We start from the raw sequence: 18,771 nt of genomic DNA on the forward strand, positions 1-18,771 counted from the left end.
GTGCCGTGCACAGGCTGTTGGGTTTGTGGCAGGGGAGTGTTTTATTACCCACCTCACTCTCCCTGCACGGTGCGTTTGGTCAGGATTAATTTGGTGCAGTCACATAGCAACGGAGCTGAATGTCCAAGTCGCGCTGTGGCAGCCATACCTTTTCGTTTCACTTTCGCTCCCTTTCCTCTTTGGCAAAGAGCGGTGGTTAAAAGCAGTGGCCACCCCAGCAGGGAGAAAGGCTGGCCTTCTCACAGCTGGCAAAATGCACAAAGTGTTCAGCTCAGTGGGTTGCCGAGCTGACAAGAGCAGTTGTTGCAGATGAGAAATCACGGCCTTCCACAAACCAGAGAGAGAGAGAGACCTCCTGGGTCACAGCAGCAGCGGTGGCTCCTTCCACCCCCCTGGCTCCTGGCAGGCAGGGAGGCAACTTCCTCAGGCATCCCCTAATTCAAGCGCCTTCCCAACCGTGGTCTCCCCTCCTGCACACCCAGCCTGTCATGTGCTCCTTCCCACCCGGCACTGTGCCTGCGCTTGCAGAGGGCACGGAGCAGCATCCTTGGTGGCCAGGAGCCCCAGGGACCTGCTGGAGCAGCCCGAGCAGCGCAGGAAGGGCTGGGCCTGGATGAGCCCTTCTCTTGCTGCCACACAATGCAAATTTCCTGACTCTGGCTAAAAAAAGCCAGCTCTGGATTTCTGCTGGTCTTATTTTCCTGTCGAAGTGGTATCATTTAGACAGTGATAAATAAAACAAATCTGAGTTCTGTTCAGCTGCTTCTTTTCCCCCTACCATTCTGGGTATTTCTGTCCTGCTTCTTACTGAGCTTGACAGCTGTATTTGAAAAATCAGTTCTTATCCCCACAGTTCACAATATGACTCTATTATACAGATTCCAGTTCTGCTGACTGAGGCATGCTGATGATAGTGGTACTTCTTCACTGATTACGATACTGGAATTGAAGTTTTCTAGGGTCTCCATTGTATCCTATCAGATGATTTTTTCATTTTTGAAAAATTTTCTTCTAGAATATTTTACTGCGGATGTAAGTAAATCAAATATGCTACATCAGCTATTCCCTCATCTGCAAAACTAAGCACTACACAGGTCTATCCAAATGATGGCAAAGAATCCAATGTCTGGTATGTGCTGAGCATGCACTGCAATAGAGGAAAACTTGTTTCTACTTCCAGCTTATAACTCAACAATAAATAAAAAATGGTGTTGATTCTTTTAACATGTGCTAGCTATAGAGTTGGTCTAATTGTAAAAAACCTGATTGATAGAGCTATCATATTTATTCCAGAGTTATTGGGTTAAGATATTTGTTACATATAAATGATTGAGCTGTTTTTATGAAAATATGATTGGTAGCACAAACAATACCACATGCAAAACTTACTTCTGGTTCATCTTGTCAGACACTTCACTACTCCCATGAAACTGCCTTCGTGGATAAGATTTCTCTCATCCATTTTTCCCAGACAGCTCTTCAAGTGTCTAAGCTAACTACAGACAGCCTGCACAACTGCCTAGTAATTGCATAACTTTAAGGTTGCTAAAGTCAGCTGAGATGAATCCCACACAATGTCACTGTTCCTCCACTCTGGATAGTGTGATGCCCTAGCAGTGCCCTATCCAAGCTGATAGGGTGCAGACAGAGCCTAAAAAATTAGATTTTACATAGTATTTGAATAATCTTAAAGCCCACACTTCCATTTTGCCTTGCTAGCGTTGCCTTACCCATCCTTAAACAGAGTTTACTAGAGTCTTCTGGTTAGCGTAAAAACCAACACATGCCCAGGTTCATAATCCCACACCTGCTACTGGGCCACTGTAGAATAACTTGCAGTAGAACAGTGGTTGCGTTACAGACTCACAGCTTTATTTCTGTATAAAATCATAGATTTAGAAGAAATATTTGACCTGTTTGAGTCACTGGGGTGGACAGAAGGGAAGCTTATCCCCCAGTCCCATATTCTGACGATGTCACAGCAAGAAATCTGTGGGCCATGGCCGCTTCCAAACTAGGATCAGTTGTGTGTGTCTGGCTTCAAGGAATAGTATGAGGCAACAGATTTGTCTCTGACTTATAGAGGCCACGTTAAACTTCGGCAGAATGCCTACCTAGGCGCTAAAGTACAGGGATGATAGATGATATGACCATTATACTCTATAGCATATTAACAAAAGCATGTACTTTGCAGAGTGCATGGGATAGCAGGTACGATGTTTGTACACTGTGTACCGTGGTAGCGTAACCATTAATCTTTTATCTATGACTGAAAACTTTTTCCAGCTTTAGATAATATCTGGCAATGAGTACAATGGGAACATTGCTACACAGGCAGTCTGAGATTATCTCCGAGCTGCAGTGATGGAAGGCTGAGATAACACGTACTGTTCCTCTTGGTGTTGTTGATGCACGTATTGATTTTCAACAAGTCCCCAAAACCAATGATTTGAAACTCACAGTAATTTCGAAAGTATGCTGTGTTCTGGAGGATTGTCTCTTTTTTTTTTTTTTTGGCAATGGCACTATATAAAGTGTATTTCTGGTCAAAGGAAGATAGCTCAGTCTGTGCAATCCTTACCTTGCCAGTATGATTGATTGCTTTCCTTAGGGTATATGAAAGAAATATGAATCTTCCAAATTAAGAGAATCATTAATCATTGGAGCTGATTAAGAAAAATAATGCAAATGTTGAACACAAAAAATTAAAATCTGTATGTTCAAGTGGTAATTGTCTCTGTAAAAGTGTATTGATTGGAAATGCTGATAATCAATGTGTAAAGCCAACAAAATTATAAAGCTAGAATAGGCAAAAGGAAGTCAAGATAGGCTTTTTGGACTATCTAAAAAGTCAGACTTGAAGTACTGTGTTTTTCATTAATAAGCAGCTGTGTCACTACCTAAGAACACATCAAATAATTTCAGCTTCTAATCTTATCCTGCCTTTGTTACTTGGGCAAGCTTTCCAGTGACTGCCATGTGGCTAATGCTTGAGGGGAGGCGAAAGGAACTGGTCCAAAACTTGACAGGTGATGAGGAGTGACTGCCTGTGCCTCAGCAACCAGGGTTTCCCAGGCAGAAATGTGAGCGTGGCCGGGAGGACGCATCTGTGTCTGCAGGCGTCCCTCGGAGCTGGATGGTGCTGAAGCGCCGGGCGTCCCTCCGCCACAGTAAAAGGACGCGTGCGAAGGAGCACGAGCCTGGAGAGCGATCTGCACAGCAGGGCTTTCGGGAGGGATGCCAGAGCCACCTGCCGCACAGAAACCAGCACCAGTGACACACATGGAGAGGCCAAACACACATCAGATTATTTAAACAGAGAACTCTGCAGCCATTTTAAATTAAACTGGACACTTGGGACCTGCGCCAAAATGTTTGCGAGGCTGCTTCTGCCGGGGCCTGCGTGCTTTGCGGCCTCAGAGGAAAGCAAGCGGTGCTCCCGCTCACTCCTGGCAGGATTTAGCTGGCGCAGAGGCTGGGCAGGACTCTCCCACCCCTCTGCAGAAGCTCATGGCTGGCGTTGGGGCTGTCACCATCACCAGCACCCAGGCTCCAGTTCATACACTGCTTGCTGCCCTTTCTCCTCACAGTATTTTTAACCAATTATTTCCCTCAATGCATGAAACTCTGCTGCAAGATTCAGTCCGCTAGCGTCTGTGTATGGATACCAGCATGTCCTGGCGAGTGTCAGGTTTGAAACCAAAAAATTAGATTACTGTGCTAGCCAGTGGGCACATCTGTTTTCCAACCTCGATACTGCAGGTTGGGATGAGAACTAACGACATGCAGACACCACCGTGTGTGACTGCCCTTGCACACTTCTGTCAGGGTCAGCGTTGGGGCCTAATGTACTTTCTTTTCCATAAACAGCTTTCAACAGCCTTTTTAAATGAATTATTATCACATAAATAATTGCACCTGCATGAAGGCTGGGTAAATATACTTTTCTGCATTCATTCAAGACAAAAGGGGAGAGATAAATGACAAGTATACCATCAGATAAAGCTCTGAGGAAAAAAAAACCCAACAACAAACCGGACAAATGTATATTAATCGCACAAGTTGAAAATCCTTTGGATTTTGTTAAACAGGCATTTTATTTCCAAACATAGAAATTCTTTTTTATGGATTTTTAAATGTGTAATATGCCCATGCTAAAATAACTACTGTTGCAATTTATCATCAGAGAGGGCTTCAAAATACTGCGATGAAACTGGAAACTGGTTCCGCCATCCTGAGAGCAACCGAACTTGGTCCAACTATACCCTGTGCAACTCTTTCACCTCTGAAAAATTGAAGGTATGCTAGTTAAAATGGCAGTGATTGTTTGGGAATGCTTTTTGGCTGGGCTATCAGTAAGACACATATGAGAGAGGTCAGAATAGTCCTTATCTTTTAGCTTTATTTATTGCACAAGAATTTAACGGCATTGTCCTCGTGATTTTAGCTTATTAAAATTATTTGATGAGTGCTCAAACCTAAATATAGTTTTGCTACAGGGTGGATAATTTAGTAGCAATTCATGTGACAAGTTTTGCAGTATTTTTCAAATGCATCTTTTAATTCCTATGATTTTCCCTGATTGTCCAACAGTTATAAAATGATCCTTTAGAATTTCAATTTTGCTTTCTGTAACAAGTATCTTCCAAGCTGCTGATGTCTTCTCTACAGGGTTAGAAATATTAACGTAAGTTAAAATTATTTTTCTTAAGCAAAGAATATCACCCTGTACTCACTCCCTTTGAAAATAAATATTTATGGAGGTACCATTAATCCAGAAAACCCTACAAGCCTGAACACATTTAACTTTTAACAGTTTGACTGAAGTCATTCAGAGTATTTACAATAATGAATTAAGCACTTGCATGAATATTTCCAAAATGAAGCTGCTAAGCTGAAAGAGGAGAACTAAATATTAAAGTACCAAGAGAAAGAAACAAGGAGAGAGAAATCTGAGAAAAGCTTAAAAAAAAATTAAGTTAGGGAAGCTCATGAAAATAAACATATTTCTCAAATATGAGTGGAGCTCCAGGAAAATCTACTTACAGATTTGTGACAGAATAATTTGTGACTATTTGGAATTGCTGAAGGAAAAGAGTCAAAAAGTGATTTGATTTGGGGTTTGTGTTGGAGGATCTTTTTCTATGCAGCCAAAAAGCAGTATGTGGTTATATTTAGTAATGATCCAGACTAAAGGGCCTTGGAAAAGTCTACTGGACTGGGCAGGAGGTTAATTCTAAAAGTTTTTGCAGCATGAGGAACCATCATGGTAAAATGGGGCTCACCTATGTGACAAAGAGAGAATAATAGTAACAATCTGAGCTCACAGAAGCATTAAATGGAAGCACCATAAAAATATAATTTTTCCAGATGTTGGCCCATGTAGGGAGGCAAAAAATGTAGTTCTGTTACCTATTATCCATGCCTTCCAGAAGAACAATTTTGAATGTCATTCAAGCAAAGTGCAGATAGAACACAAAGGAAAATTATACGTACATCAAGATTCTTCTGAAACAATAAATGATGGAAAATGCAGAAAGAATCTATCTTTACAGAAATGCCAAGTTAGTGTATGACCTTCAATCCAGGTCTTCAAAAACAGGAGTATGCTTCATTTGTAGACTATTTCCATATACCTACATTTAATATGAATAACTGAGTAGGAGGTATTCCTATAAGAGAATTCGCTTTCCTTAAGTGAAGAATTCTAGGGGGACAAAAATGAACATTTAAGTGTTTCTTTTACAAGTTTTCTAAGCCTAGGATGACAAAATCTGCATAAGCTAAAAATTTGGTGAGTCAGCATGTTTTAAGTCCTATATGTCAGAAGGGATGTGACAGACTGACAGTTCAAGGAGTGCAGAAATTAATAAAATAGTTCATTATTTGTTTCAAGTTAAATGGAAATACCAACATGCCATACTTTTGAGACGGGTCACTTAAAAATATTGCAGCCAGATCTTAAAAATGAGGTGGTAGACCATATGCTTTGTTAGCTGATGGTTCAGTCCATTTTGATCTGTCTTCGTTCTTATATTTGGAAAGCTTTTTTGAGTAGTTACCATAGTGAGTTTGCATGGAGTAATCAAAAATGCTATTGCTGAGACTGAGATACACAATTAAACTGATTTAGCAGTTGTATGCTAAAAAGTAGATAGTTTGAATAACCTCTGGGGTGCACATAGACTTGCACGTAGCTATCTGGAAGTCTTTCCTACTTGTACCTGTTTCAGGGTAAGGGTTGTATGCAGGACAGGCAGCAAAACAACACGTTTTTTGAACAGTTCATCTGTAAATTAAATTCAGGCTTAAAAATTCCATCAATCTAATATCATGAAAAACCATAGCAACCACTTAGTATGGAGTAGAAGAAATGTCGCGTGCACATAGGTAGAAACCTCTGCCACTACTCTGTATTCAGAAAGTTGTCTCATCTCTGCACTCTGGTCTTTCCTCTCTGGGGTTGCTGGTGCTCTCAGAACAAGCTGTCAAGCATTTGTGCTCACTAGCGATGTTGTGGTTAGTCTTTGTGGAGGAAAACTAGGCAACCTAGGGTATTACAGTAAACATGCATAAATTTCCATAACTTGGTGAATGATATTTACACTCATCATGTCTGTTCTATATGGTCAGGATGGTATAAATGTGACTTTTGTTTAAATCTGAATCAGGCCACCACTGCTTACATTAATGAAAGCAGGAGCTGATTCCAAAGTTGTAAAATTACTGAAGAAGAAATTAGATAAGAAGATGTGCACCTTTGCTAAGTGGAAAGACTTTGTTTTCTGAATTGTATTCATATTTGTTTTCAAATGAAATTTTAAAATTACTTGGAAACACCAAAAAAATGTGGGTGGCAAAACTTAGGGCTACAGAAAGCAATTTATGTAATCATTGAACAAGGGAAAATTGCTCATGCATAACAAAAGAAAAATGAATGAGGTGAAGCTGAAAACAAAATAAACCCATCAGAGGAACTAAGGCCTGCTATCTAGTCTTTTTTTTTTCAGGACAGACTCATACTATGTTAGTGCTTTCAGAGAAGAAGGCAGTGGTGAAGCCTGGCATGCCATTTAGCCTCCTGCAGTCTTCTGATAGCTGGGTGATGCTTAAGAGCTTGACTGAGACCAAAGTATGACATTTACGTATTGCAGCATTCTGAAGCCCAGGTGCTGTCCTGAGATTGTTTCACTATTGGCATATTAAATATGGATAGGCCTATCTTAGGTTTCACTGATATTAGTCTAAATGAAAGCCTGATTATCTGTTTGTGCATACACTTCCCAGCACTGTAAGACCATCTAGTTGCCCGATAGCAAGGTTCACACCAGTGTGAACCAGAATTTGTCTCAGGGTGTGCTGTTCTGGTGTGGTAGGAGATGAGGATAATTTTCTTCTCATCTACTGCTTTCATGACTCTGTAGGCCTTAATCATAAGCCTCCTCTGACTTCTCCTCTCCAAAGGGGAGAATCCCAGCATTTGTACCCACTTGTCATAACACAGCTACTCTGCCTCAGATATTTTAGTTGCCTTCTTTGCACCTTTCCTAGTTCTGCCATGTCCATAAGATGTGGAGACAAGAAACACACATGCATTTAAGACATGTGATGTAAACTTTAAACAGAAGCACAATAATGTTCTACCCTCAGTGCCTTTCTTGATATCCAGCGTTGTGTTGACTTTTTGGCTGTCATTACACGCTAAGTCAATGGTTCAGAGAACTGGCCAAAATCTCCTTCCTGAGTTTGGTTTCCAGTTCTGAGTTCAGCATTGTGTAGGCAGGGTTTAGATCATTTGTCTCTAGGTGTATCACCTCACTTTTTTCTGTATTAAAGCTCATGTAGCACCTTCTTGTCCCTTCAGTTATGTGGGGCCCTTCTGGAATTACTCACTATTATCTGGAAGATCTAAGCATCACCTGAAAACTTAGAGATTTCTCTGCATCAGGTCACTGATGAATATGTTGAACAAAAAGCCAGCCCCGATACCAGTCCTGAGGGCACGCAACCACTGACTCATCTCCAAAAGTGACCATTAAGCTTTTGCTTCCTGTTGTTTAAGCTGCTTTCAAACCATAAAAGCTTTCTACTAATCCTGCGCCGACCTATTTTCTTTAATAATTTTTTGTGTGTATAAAGTTGTAATGGACTTTTTGAAAATCTGAATGTGTTATGTCTGCTATGCTCTCCTAGAGCTTAGGAAAGTTAGTGATGCGTAGTGTTAGCAGGGATCTCACCAGTTACGTCAGTGCAGGAGAAGCAGATCAACTTACATAAGAAACACTTATCTCCTCTTTAGACCATGAGTCACGCTATTTAATAGATTGCTGATATTAAAAGTATATTGAAAAAGAACCTTTGAAAGAAAAGAAATACAAAATGGGAGATTGATTTTGTAGATTCTTCCGCAATGAGAAGAAAACCTGAGTGTCTACAAATTGTTCATGTTTGCCTTTTCTTTTTGTTAAATTGCAGATGGCGTTCATACTTTATTATATGGCAATTGTTGGCCATGCTTTGTCTATAGCATCCCTGTTGATTTCCTTGGCAATTTTCTTCTATTTCAAGTAAGTGTTTCTTACACTCTCTTCTTTCCCTGAGGGATCTCAAGTGGTAACCAAAGAAAAGCTTGGAAGGGGACATGGCAGTGAGAAACATCTCCCTTTTTATATAATCCTGGTAAAGAAAGTATTAGCATGGGATCCCCTCACCAATGGGACATCTCCCAGTGGTGCGTAGCCAAGATCATGCTGTTAGATGTATCAAGACTGGTGTAAAAGTGCAGCCCATAGGGAAAGGGTGTAACAGGATGCAGTAAGGCCCTTCATTTACCAGTTGCCTGTTGTTCCTTAAAGGGCATGTCCAGGCCCTGGCAGGTGCAGTGACTGCACAGAGCAGTGGCTTGGAGCCCCCGGCTCCTGAAGGACAGGAATACCTTCATCCGATGCTGAAGGACTGAGCTATTGACTTGAGTAGGTGCTTACAGGACTCAGCACTAAGCGTGAATCTGCCACTAGTGCGTATCCTGTCATCCTGTCAACAGTTATGTGCGGTATTCAAAGGAGACTAAATGGATATTCACTGAAAGCATTGCAACTACTATATGGCAACTTAACTAGAGCATTTAAATCTTGTCGTTTAGTGAACCTGTCTGCACACTATTTATTATAATGTGTTTTTAGTGAAGGAGCAGAGGGAGCTCAGATTTGCCATCAGACATGTAGTTACAGCTTCAGTCGCAATCAGTAATGAAGGGCTGTCTGGGAACACCCTTCAGTTTTCAACTCATGGAAATGGTAAGCACTAGAAGACATCAAAGGCCACTGGGGAAAATATTCAAGAATAAACACTGGACAAGATCCTGAGCTATTGTACATCCAGAGCTATGATGACTTGCATAAGCTATAGTCTTCTAGCTCTTAAACAATCTTTTTAAGGTGTTTCACTTTTGTAACATTACTATAAAATGCAAACTTCCAGGACACTCAGAAATCAGGGTTGTAATGACCATTCACAGATACTTTGATGAAACAGTATGATAAATCCAGTATAATGACCCAAATGGGATGGTATCTTACTGATTTCAGCAAAAGTGCATCAGTTAGTTGTAATCAGATAGCCAGATCCTCAGTTCATGACCGGAGATAGGGAAATGCTCACCATCAGTAGAGTATATCTGGAGACAACTGCAAGGTAATATAGAAGGCCAGGTAAGATTCAAGCCCTTGATGAGCATCCAAAATACAATTTTTTGTTTCTTTATCATCATCCTCACAGAAAGATATATTCTTTTGTGTATTCACCAATCTATTTCAGCAGCTCAGAGACATATTTGCAATCCAGAAGTGTAGAATACTTCTAGGGATTGATTATCTTTCCAGCAGACAGATAAAGAGCATGACTTTTGTATACTGCTCAGAGTTTATCATTTGTTTTTATTTGGTTGATGTTTCTGGAAAAATAAGCTCTCAAATCTCCCAACTCAAATTTAACAAATACATCAAATGCATTTTTTCAGATCTTAGTGACCAAAATAGTAACTGTGAATTATGAGCAGATTCTAAATTAATACCTTCCCAGTCATGCCAAATCATGAATGTAAATATGCCTTATTTTCAAAAACACCAGGATTCATTTTCTGTAGAACCTTTATTTTCCAAAGCAGTTTTTCACACTGAAATTTCCAAGTCTGAAATGACCAAATCTGGTCATTTTTCATATTCCTTTGTCTTGCAGCCTTAACTTAAAACAAAGGGTATTTTTGTAAACATTCAGCTATTCCTTTTTATCACCTGTAAGGCCAAGGAATCATAATGAAGTACAGCCAGTTCATTTTCTATCATGACCATTTAGTTTTAAACACTTACTATGACTCTTTTAGTACAGAGTTTTTATGTGTCTAAGCTAACTGGCATTTAAGTGTCTTGGAATTTGTAGATTTTATGTTCTGCAACATAAGTGAAAATCTTCAATGCAATGTGACAAGCTTTACATGCCGGATTGTGAGATATCATCAACTTAATTATCCGAATTTCTGAAATGTGGTTTTTTGGCCGCAGATACACATATGAAGATTTGTAGAATCCATCAGTACATAGCAAACACAAAATTCCAGCACACGCATGCATAGTAATTGCATGCATTTGGGGATAAAAAGAGTGCACAAGGAATGGTTGCCTTGCTCTAAAAATCTGCAGTGAAAGGTGCTCCACAAAACCTCGGATACCTTGTGCCAGTGCTTAAATCAGTTCTAGCCTCAGAGTCCCAGTATTATTTAATCTAAATCTTACATGAGGCACCTTAGCCTATTTCTGGTCCCAATGTTGATCTATATGTACTACATATCTATGGATATGTTCAGGTTGTGTGCCTTGTAATAGTAAGTTTTCTTAGTAACATTATGCAAAGCTTTTCCCTGGTTACTTCATCTGCTGCTGGTACCTGGAAAGGTATACCATGGATGAGAGTGTCCATATAGGCTGGAAAATGGTATGCTTAGTAAATTGAGAGGCCAGAAGATGGTGTCATAAATATTAGGGCTGTACAGTTAGATGTCTGTGCCTCAACTGTCAGACAAGAAGGGCAATAAAAGGACAAGCCCCCAATACCACCACCATCAAGAGTGAGTCTGGGAAACATAGGAAAATGAAATGCTTGGATGTTGCATAGATTATGAGTCAGTAAGATTATAAGCTCAAAATAGGTGGATCCAAAATACAGGTTGTGAATTCTGCTAATTTCCAGAGAGGCTGTTTGATGAGTGACTGTGATAACGTGCAGAAATCAGATACAGAGATAGCTAGAAACTCTGCCCAATAAACCAATCAATTCCCTTCCCATCTATGTAAAGATAAAGAGCACAAACCCACAGTAATGCATTGAGAAAACTGGGAAGAGCACAGTTTAATCTGATTTGGAATCCTATACCCAGACTTCAGAGTTCATTTGGGACAGCAAAGACAGGATCTGGTTAAATTGGCTACCCAAAATGGACCACGAAGTTGGTCCTTCCTTGCAGCCAGTGATGCAGGATCAGGCTGTCTGACTCACTCTTACCTCTGAGTCATGGACAACACGCCATCCTGACCGGTCACAGGCTGTACTGACAGAGTCATCTTTGCAGCAGGCTTCCAGACAGTAACACACCTCCTCCTCTCTTTCCTCCTCTTCTCCTTCCCCTTCCATGACTAATCCATGACACAGAGGTTACAGGAAGAAGTAGAGAAAGGAATTAAAACAAAGAGCTGCAAAATGAGAGGATAAAGAGGAAAGTAAACTATGATGATAAGGAAATGAAAATAAAAGCTCTAAGGGAGCAGGGTTCATGTTACCTTCAGTTGTTTTCTATCATCTGGCTATGACAGCAGTAGATTATTTGGCCTTCAATAGAAGGCAAGCTGTCAATCAGATACCAAGAGATGGTTTTGGGGCCATAAAATAGCCTTTGACTGTAGACGCAGCGACAAACAGCTGAGGTTGCTCTTTCCCCCATATAAGAAGTCTTTCCTGGCAGAGATTTATTTTCCTTTCAGTTTTGGGTATGAAGATTGATAATGATCTGGCATCACACACGTTGCTGTACGTTCGGAAGGGAATACTGAATCAGTAGTGACAAGCATCACTAAGCAATACTAACTCATAACAGGAGACAGAGTATTCATAAAGTGCCATCTAACAGTTGCATGCATCATCACATTGCAATATTTTTATAATTGCAAACTGAGACCCTATTATCTTATATGATAAAACACAAAAGAAAAAAGGAAATCCTGGCTCCAAATCTCTTCCAATTGAGTTATTAAAACAAAGACATTTGTATAAAGACAGACAGAAGGGGAATACAGTAAGTCTAGGTTTGCCAGAATAATAGATGGTGTGTTGTGAACACATCTGCAGTCTAATTGCTTCCAAGGCTTTTAAAGGGAGTTGAAGAAGGATAATGGGTGGAAATTTGTTGGGAGTTTTCCCCAGGGGTAAGGGAGAGCATAATAGAAAGCATGAAAATAATTTGAAAACTGAAGAAGTGGGTAGGAAATGGAAAAGAACTGGCTGGGGGGTGAAAATTAGTATCCTTGATATTCATGAATGAGAAGAAATGACAGATTCACAGTAGAGATCTATGAATAAAATAATGCTGAAAGCTCCTTGGAAGTCAAGATATCCTAGAGAACTGGACATAGGAACTCAAATGTGATGGTGACTCTGTGAGTAGATGAGAGGACCTCTCTCTGTGAAAGGAAATGTGGAAGACATAGGATGAATGTGAAACACAGTGGAACCACAAGAAACATAGGAGAGACTGAAATTCTGAGATACAATTGATAGAGGCACAAAAAACTCACAAGTTTTTTTTTATCCAAGTTTTACACCTGGATAACTGGCTTAGTGATGCCTTCGTGCAAACTGGTTAATGGAGTAGGGAGCATACAGAAAGACGGTTGGGGGATGACAAGGAGCCTTGAAAGACACCATGAAGGAATGATTAGGAATCAGGAAGAGGGCCAGGAAGAGCGCTAAAAGAGGTCAGAGAAGGAGAAGATTACAGATGATTGTCAAAACCAGCAAGGAGGATGAATCATGTAAGGGTTTTGGTTTTACTAAAATGTTCTCTTCTCAGTGTGGACCAAGTTAGGCAGGTGCTGATGCCATTTGGATGGCAAACACTGAAGGTCAAATTCAAAAGTGAGGGTATGGAAATATACACTTCATGATCCGGATGGGTCTTTAACATGAAAGCTGGCATTAAGGTAAAAAAGTGGGAAATACTGAGAGGAAAGGAGGAGAGCAATGCAGGAGTAAAACTAAGAGAGGAAGGCAGGCAGGGAAAGGAACTTGGACAGCAGATGAAGGCAACATACAATGAAGGACAGTCCAGTTTAATAGAGGAGAAAGACTGGTAAAAGCCAAGCAGAACAGTGAGGAAAGACAGGAATGGGAGTGGAGGCACATGTACCTGGCAGAGATTATCACCAAAGACTGTCTCTCTGTACCGGTAGCTGTGTAGAGAGGCAGCTGGAGAGACAAGAGTCAGCACCTCTGTGGCCAGGAGCTGAAGAGACTGCTCTAATTAATAGGGAAATTTTGATTTCTTGGGAGTGGGATGGGTGTAGCCAGGACTGCAAGAGAGAGACAGAGGGTGATGGGTGTGTGGTAGCGTCCCAAGAAAAATGGGGTCAATAGTATAGGCAGAGTATAGTGATGGAGAATGAGGAGAAAGGAAGAATCAGGACTAGATAAATACCACCAGAGCTTAGGAAATATTAGGAATATTAGACTGGATTTGTGATGGGGGCAAATACAGATGGAGTAAGCATGAGAACTTGGGGGAAAAAAAAAAAAAAAAAGAGGTGTAATGAGAAAAAAAAAGGTGTGAGGAGAACTAAGTGGCAGGTGACCGAGGAGCTAAAAAAGAAAAATAAATAAAAAAGAAAAATAAACAGAGAAGGGTTCCGTTGGTTTGATTAGCTCTCTGGTTTTAAAGAAAGTGCTTTCTGTGTTAACCTCCACACGCAGAGCATCAGAAAGTCACAGCCTGTGCTCCGTTCCAGACTGCAAAAGGCAGCAATACTTGCTCTTTTTAGCTCTTTTTACCTACGGGTTTTGCCTGCTTGCTCCCAGCGATCACTGAATACAGGCATCACAGCATTATCTAACAACTCCAAGATTGCCTTTCTGCAATCACCTCCTGCCAGCCCCGGGCTGTGCTCTGGGGCATGGAGCGCTGCGGGGGCATTGTTCTCTGCTTTAGGGGTAGCAGAGGAGGTGGCAGGAGGATTTGGGTATGAATTAGAAAGATGTTTCAGGTCTGAAACTGCAGTCGTGATTTGGTTGCACAAGAATTCTGCAAACTTCTCTTGTGAAATTCAGTTACTCACAATAGCAGGAATCCCACCCTCCCCAAAACCAGTCATTCAGAAAAGATTGCTGCTCCTTCTGAGCAGGAAAACAACCTCTTCTGGTTTGGGATCTCAGCTGGAGTTAGAAACATGCAGAATACCAACAAAAATCCGCCTGTAATTTAAGGGGATTCCTGCCCAAAGTTCCCATCCTGTCTCACCACTAATTCCTAAATTAGCAAATAATTTTCATCTACATATTTGAGAAATTGCGTCTCCAGGGAACAGTTACTTATAAAGCAGTATTCCTGATGTGCCTTACTTGTTTCATGCGCATCTAAATTCTCAGAGTTCTGCTTCACCACTTAGTATCTCGATTACCATGAAATAAAGACAGGCATCAAGGGCTGAGAATGTTTGCAACATGGTCTAAAAAGCATGTGGTACTAAACAGGTGTAAAAACAAAACCAAAAATTTGTCAGAGGTTGTGGCTGCAGTGCGAGGCATGTATTTTCCGATTACGCCTTGCCAAAAGGCATTCTTGGGAGACTGTTGCCAGAAAGAGCTTGTTAAAGTGACATCAGAAGAAAAATACTAATTTACGACGTGTGCTACATATTTTTCAGGAGCCTCAGCTGTCAAAGGATAACACTGCATAAGAATTTGTTTTTTTCTTACGTGCTGAACTCCATGTTTACAATTGCCCACCTCATTGCTGTTGTGCCTAACCCGGGCCTTGTCAAAAGGGATCCTGTAAGTATTGCATGGCTCCTCTCCATCTTAACACTCAATTAAAATTACTATGGCCACACCAAAACCAGATGTTGCCATCACCAGCTAATGATAGCCATCTGGTAAAACATGCACGGAAGGTGCAGATTCTGAAAATTTCGCTCAGCCTTGCTCAGATCTTTCACCACGCAATACAAACCTTTGAATTTGGTACAAGAGGGAGAAGCCTCGGACTTGATCCAGCCATCCTGTCCATACAAACCTGTGTCAGATCCCCACCGTTCTCAACACTAACTACATGACATTTCCCAGCAAAGCCCCCAAAGGGACAGACGCCTTTGGTGGCGCCCTGTCCATTCGCACAGACACACATGCTGGGGAGGGGCAGGGATGGAGCGGGATACAGCTTTTTTCAAAATCCCCCCAAAGATCTGTTTGCTGCATTTTTTTTTCTTGGGAGGTGGTAAATCAAAGCAATAGCTTGCTTCGCTGCTCTTGGATAGTGATACAACTTGTGTCAGCCCCTCAGCTGATAAGTATGTATGGCAGATCTCAGTCACCCGGCTCTGATCTTGCTCTCTAACAGAGCAATTGCATTGTGCTCGCAGTTGTTACAGCAGCCTTGGCTGATGTGAAATTAATGCAAGCCTGGGAATCTCTCAAGTTATGTCACAACACTGATCAGCTTGTCTTCTAAGATCATTCAATTACAGTTCAACCATTTCTACACTTCTAATTTTATGAAAGCAATTAAACATTAGCACCCGATATTATCTGATCACGTGTGTGTCTCAAATATATGCTGGTTAAGTGAGCTAATTAAAGCTTACTGGTTAAGTAAGCTAATTAAAGCAGGAAAAATATAGACTAAAGAAAACATCACCAGTTCCAGGGACCATCTGGAGATTAAAAAATAGAAGAGCAGAAGAATAATTAAAAAATCACACATTTTGTTTCTCCTTACTGCATAGCGTCATATGTACATGGCCTGTACAAGAGATGCAATGAAAATACATTTGATATTTGAAGATAAAAAGCTGGCAGATAATATCAGGCACCTAAATCAAAGTAAGATCATTACGTCAGGGTTAAGAATGATACTTCCTGACAGCAGAAGTAAATTATCTGAGGTGCTTTAAACTAAAACTGGAGGCCATGGCAAGGATGCTTATGCTTTAAGATTTCATTAAAAAACTGTATCTAGTGCCTTTGGGCTGGATCTTTATTTGGAGTGACCCCAGTGAAGTCAATGACAAAGCTCTCAGAGGGTTCAGTAGAGCCATGTAGCCACAGGACAGGTACTGGCATGCTGAGCATCACCCAGTAAAAACCCCAACCTCTGTTGCTATGGCAACAGAAATGACCTAAGTGGTTACCTTTGGAGGCCATGGAGCCCCAGAGCAGTGCGGAGCTTCATGTATGCAGTCAGCTTTCCGGTCTCCAGACAGAATATGAAGAGGACCCTTAGTGCTGAAAACTTGGGGCCAGAAGACCTGGAGTCTTCCATTTTTGTTCTGCAGGCAAGTATTGGGTGAGAGTACACTTACTGCTTGATCTTGCCTCACTTTCTAGATTTCCCTTCCTTAAAAAAAAAATCAGAAAAAAAGGAGGTGAGACCTGCTGATCCGCTAATATGTTCAAAGCCTCCCAACATAACTAGAAAGTGTATTCTGGTATTTTAGTAACATAATAAACTTGTAAATACATGATTGGGAAAAGAAAATGAACTACCACAGGCAAATTTTTAACACATGATGAAATTATATATAGTCTCCATATGAGTTTATGAAGACTTAAAGGGTTTATGTTAAAAATTTACTTATTCCACCAGATAGATTCCCATAATATTTTTATTTTAATGCTGATTAACAGAGCTTTAAAGGTTTTAAAGCTTGGGGGTTTTTTTCTATCCCTACTGCACCTTTTGTTTTATTAAGTCCATTTTAAGATGACAACTTCTAACTTCCTGTAGTTTGCTGCATTTATCCACTTGCGTCCTGTGTATCTTCTGAGCTTGACAGGCTCGTGCGTGTGTGGCTCCTACCTCCGATGTATACGGAAATACTGAGGTGTGTAGAAGGAATCTCACAGATACCCCTTATGTAATGGCCATATACAGAGATGAAGTTGGTGGTATTTATTCTGAAAAATAATAGATGTGTTTCCACCCCAATAGCTTCAGCTTTTTTTTTTTCCTGCCTAAAGTTTCACAATAGATTTTAAATATGCAATGCCATGGGAAAAATACATTTGGTGAATACATATTTATGAGAATATCAACAAATCCATATAATTTTGAAAGAAGAAAGAAGGTTCTGTTAAAGAGAAAAGACAGGAGGAGCAAGAGAGGAAATTCATCCCTAACACCAAGACACCCACGTTCTCCCTGTATCCAGACAGAAAAGATGTGAGACAATCCAAAGCATCATTTACATGAGGAGAGGCCATACTGCATCCTTACTCACATATAGTTTGCTGCAGTTTGCAGAGTTAAACCCTTTGATGATCATTCTGCTCATGTAAAATGGTAAGTCAAGCCACTTTTTCAATATATCTTAATTTGCTTTTTTACCTCTTTTTTTCCTCCTTTCTGGTTATATAATTATTTTCTCTCTCTCTCTCTCTCTTTCTCTCAGACTTATCTGGATCTGAAATGATGGAGGAGAAGTATGTGAGCCCAGCTGGCCATACAAGAAGCAAAGAAGCAATGAAAAAGGTTCAGGGACACTTGAATAAACATGGCACATCTATGAACGCTTATTTACATATACTGAAAAATGTTGCATAACCTAATTTTTTGCATGTTGTATCTAAAGTAGCAACTGCATTAATTGCACTATTACTGGAACAGACTTTATAGGAAGGAGTATCTTCTATCACCTTCTTAAATGAGACTGACCTACAGAAGAAGGGTGGTCTGTGAATAGCACATTATGTTCTCCATTAAAACCTGGGAAATATAAATAAAAATCTTGCTGACTAATCTTTTAATATAGTCTTGCACATCAGATCTGTATTTTTCTTTTTTTGTACTGGTGGGGGTAAAAGAAGGTACAGCTAGTGACTGGAGGGATAGCTTCCACAAGATTACTTACAGGTGCCTCTGCAACCAGTTTAGCCCCAAAGAGATTACTCAAAGCTATTCTAGAGTATTGTCTAGATACAAAAATAATCAAAGACCAAACTTCTAGCAGAGAATTACTGGACAGTGCCTAGAGATCATGTCTCCTGAGTCTTCTCGTGTTATCTTCTATGCTGGGAGAGGGTTGGTGTTCATGTGACTGCTGTCATCATCTTGCCTAGGAGCCCTTCATCTAACTGACTGTTTAAAACATTGCCCTTCTGCTGCCTCAGGTATAGGAATAAGTCTTGGGCCCAGTGTATATTTGTGAATTTACCAATTGCGCAAATTTTGTGCATTTGCAGATTATATTTGTGCATTGACTATACTAGGACAAACTGGCTCAACAAAGTTGGCCTGGAGAGAATAAAATGTATTACTTGCTTTTGTGTAAGTCAAGGAGAGCCAAAGTCAGTCTCCAGTTGCACTCATGCCAAGCTCTATTGAAGTCAAAGAGTTTCCACCAGTTCTCATTACACCATGTTCAGTGATGAAAATGGCATTTTTTGTTCAGCTCCAAAGTAAAACAGAGACCAAAAGTGCCTGTTGTGGGCGAGTGAACCAAACCCTTTAATTGATCA

At 40.5% G+C, this 18,771-nt stretch overlaps 1 protein-coding gene across 4 annotated transcripts in view; it reads left to right on the forward strand.

The window, feature by feature from the left end:
- CALCR (calcitonin receptor) overlaps positions 1-18,771 on the forward strand; it is a 168,952-nt gene that overhangs the window by 114,286 nt on the left and 35,895 nt on the right. For all 4 annotated transcript variants that reach the window (XM_075746171.1, XM_075746168.1, XM_075746170.1 and 1 more), the window contains exons 5-7: positions 4,187-4,299; positions 8,476-8,567; positions 14,964-15,090. In XM_075746171.1, the coding sequence (XP_075602286.1) occupies positions 4,187-4,299; positions 8,476-8,567; positions 14,964-15,090 (332 nt within the window). The remainder of the gene's footprint in view (positions 1-4,186; positions 4,300-8,475; positions 8,568-14,963; positions 15,091-18,771) is intronic.

The sequence above is a fragment of the Balearica regulorum genome, chromosome 2, assembly GCF_011004875.1.
Source record: "Balearica regulorum gibbericeps isolate bBalReg1 chromosome 2, bBalReg1.pri, whole genome shotgun sequence".
In the NCBI taxonomy this organism is placed as follows: domain Eukaryota; kingdom Metazoa; phylum Chordata; class Aves; order Gruiformes; family Gruidae; genus Balearica; species Balearica regulorum.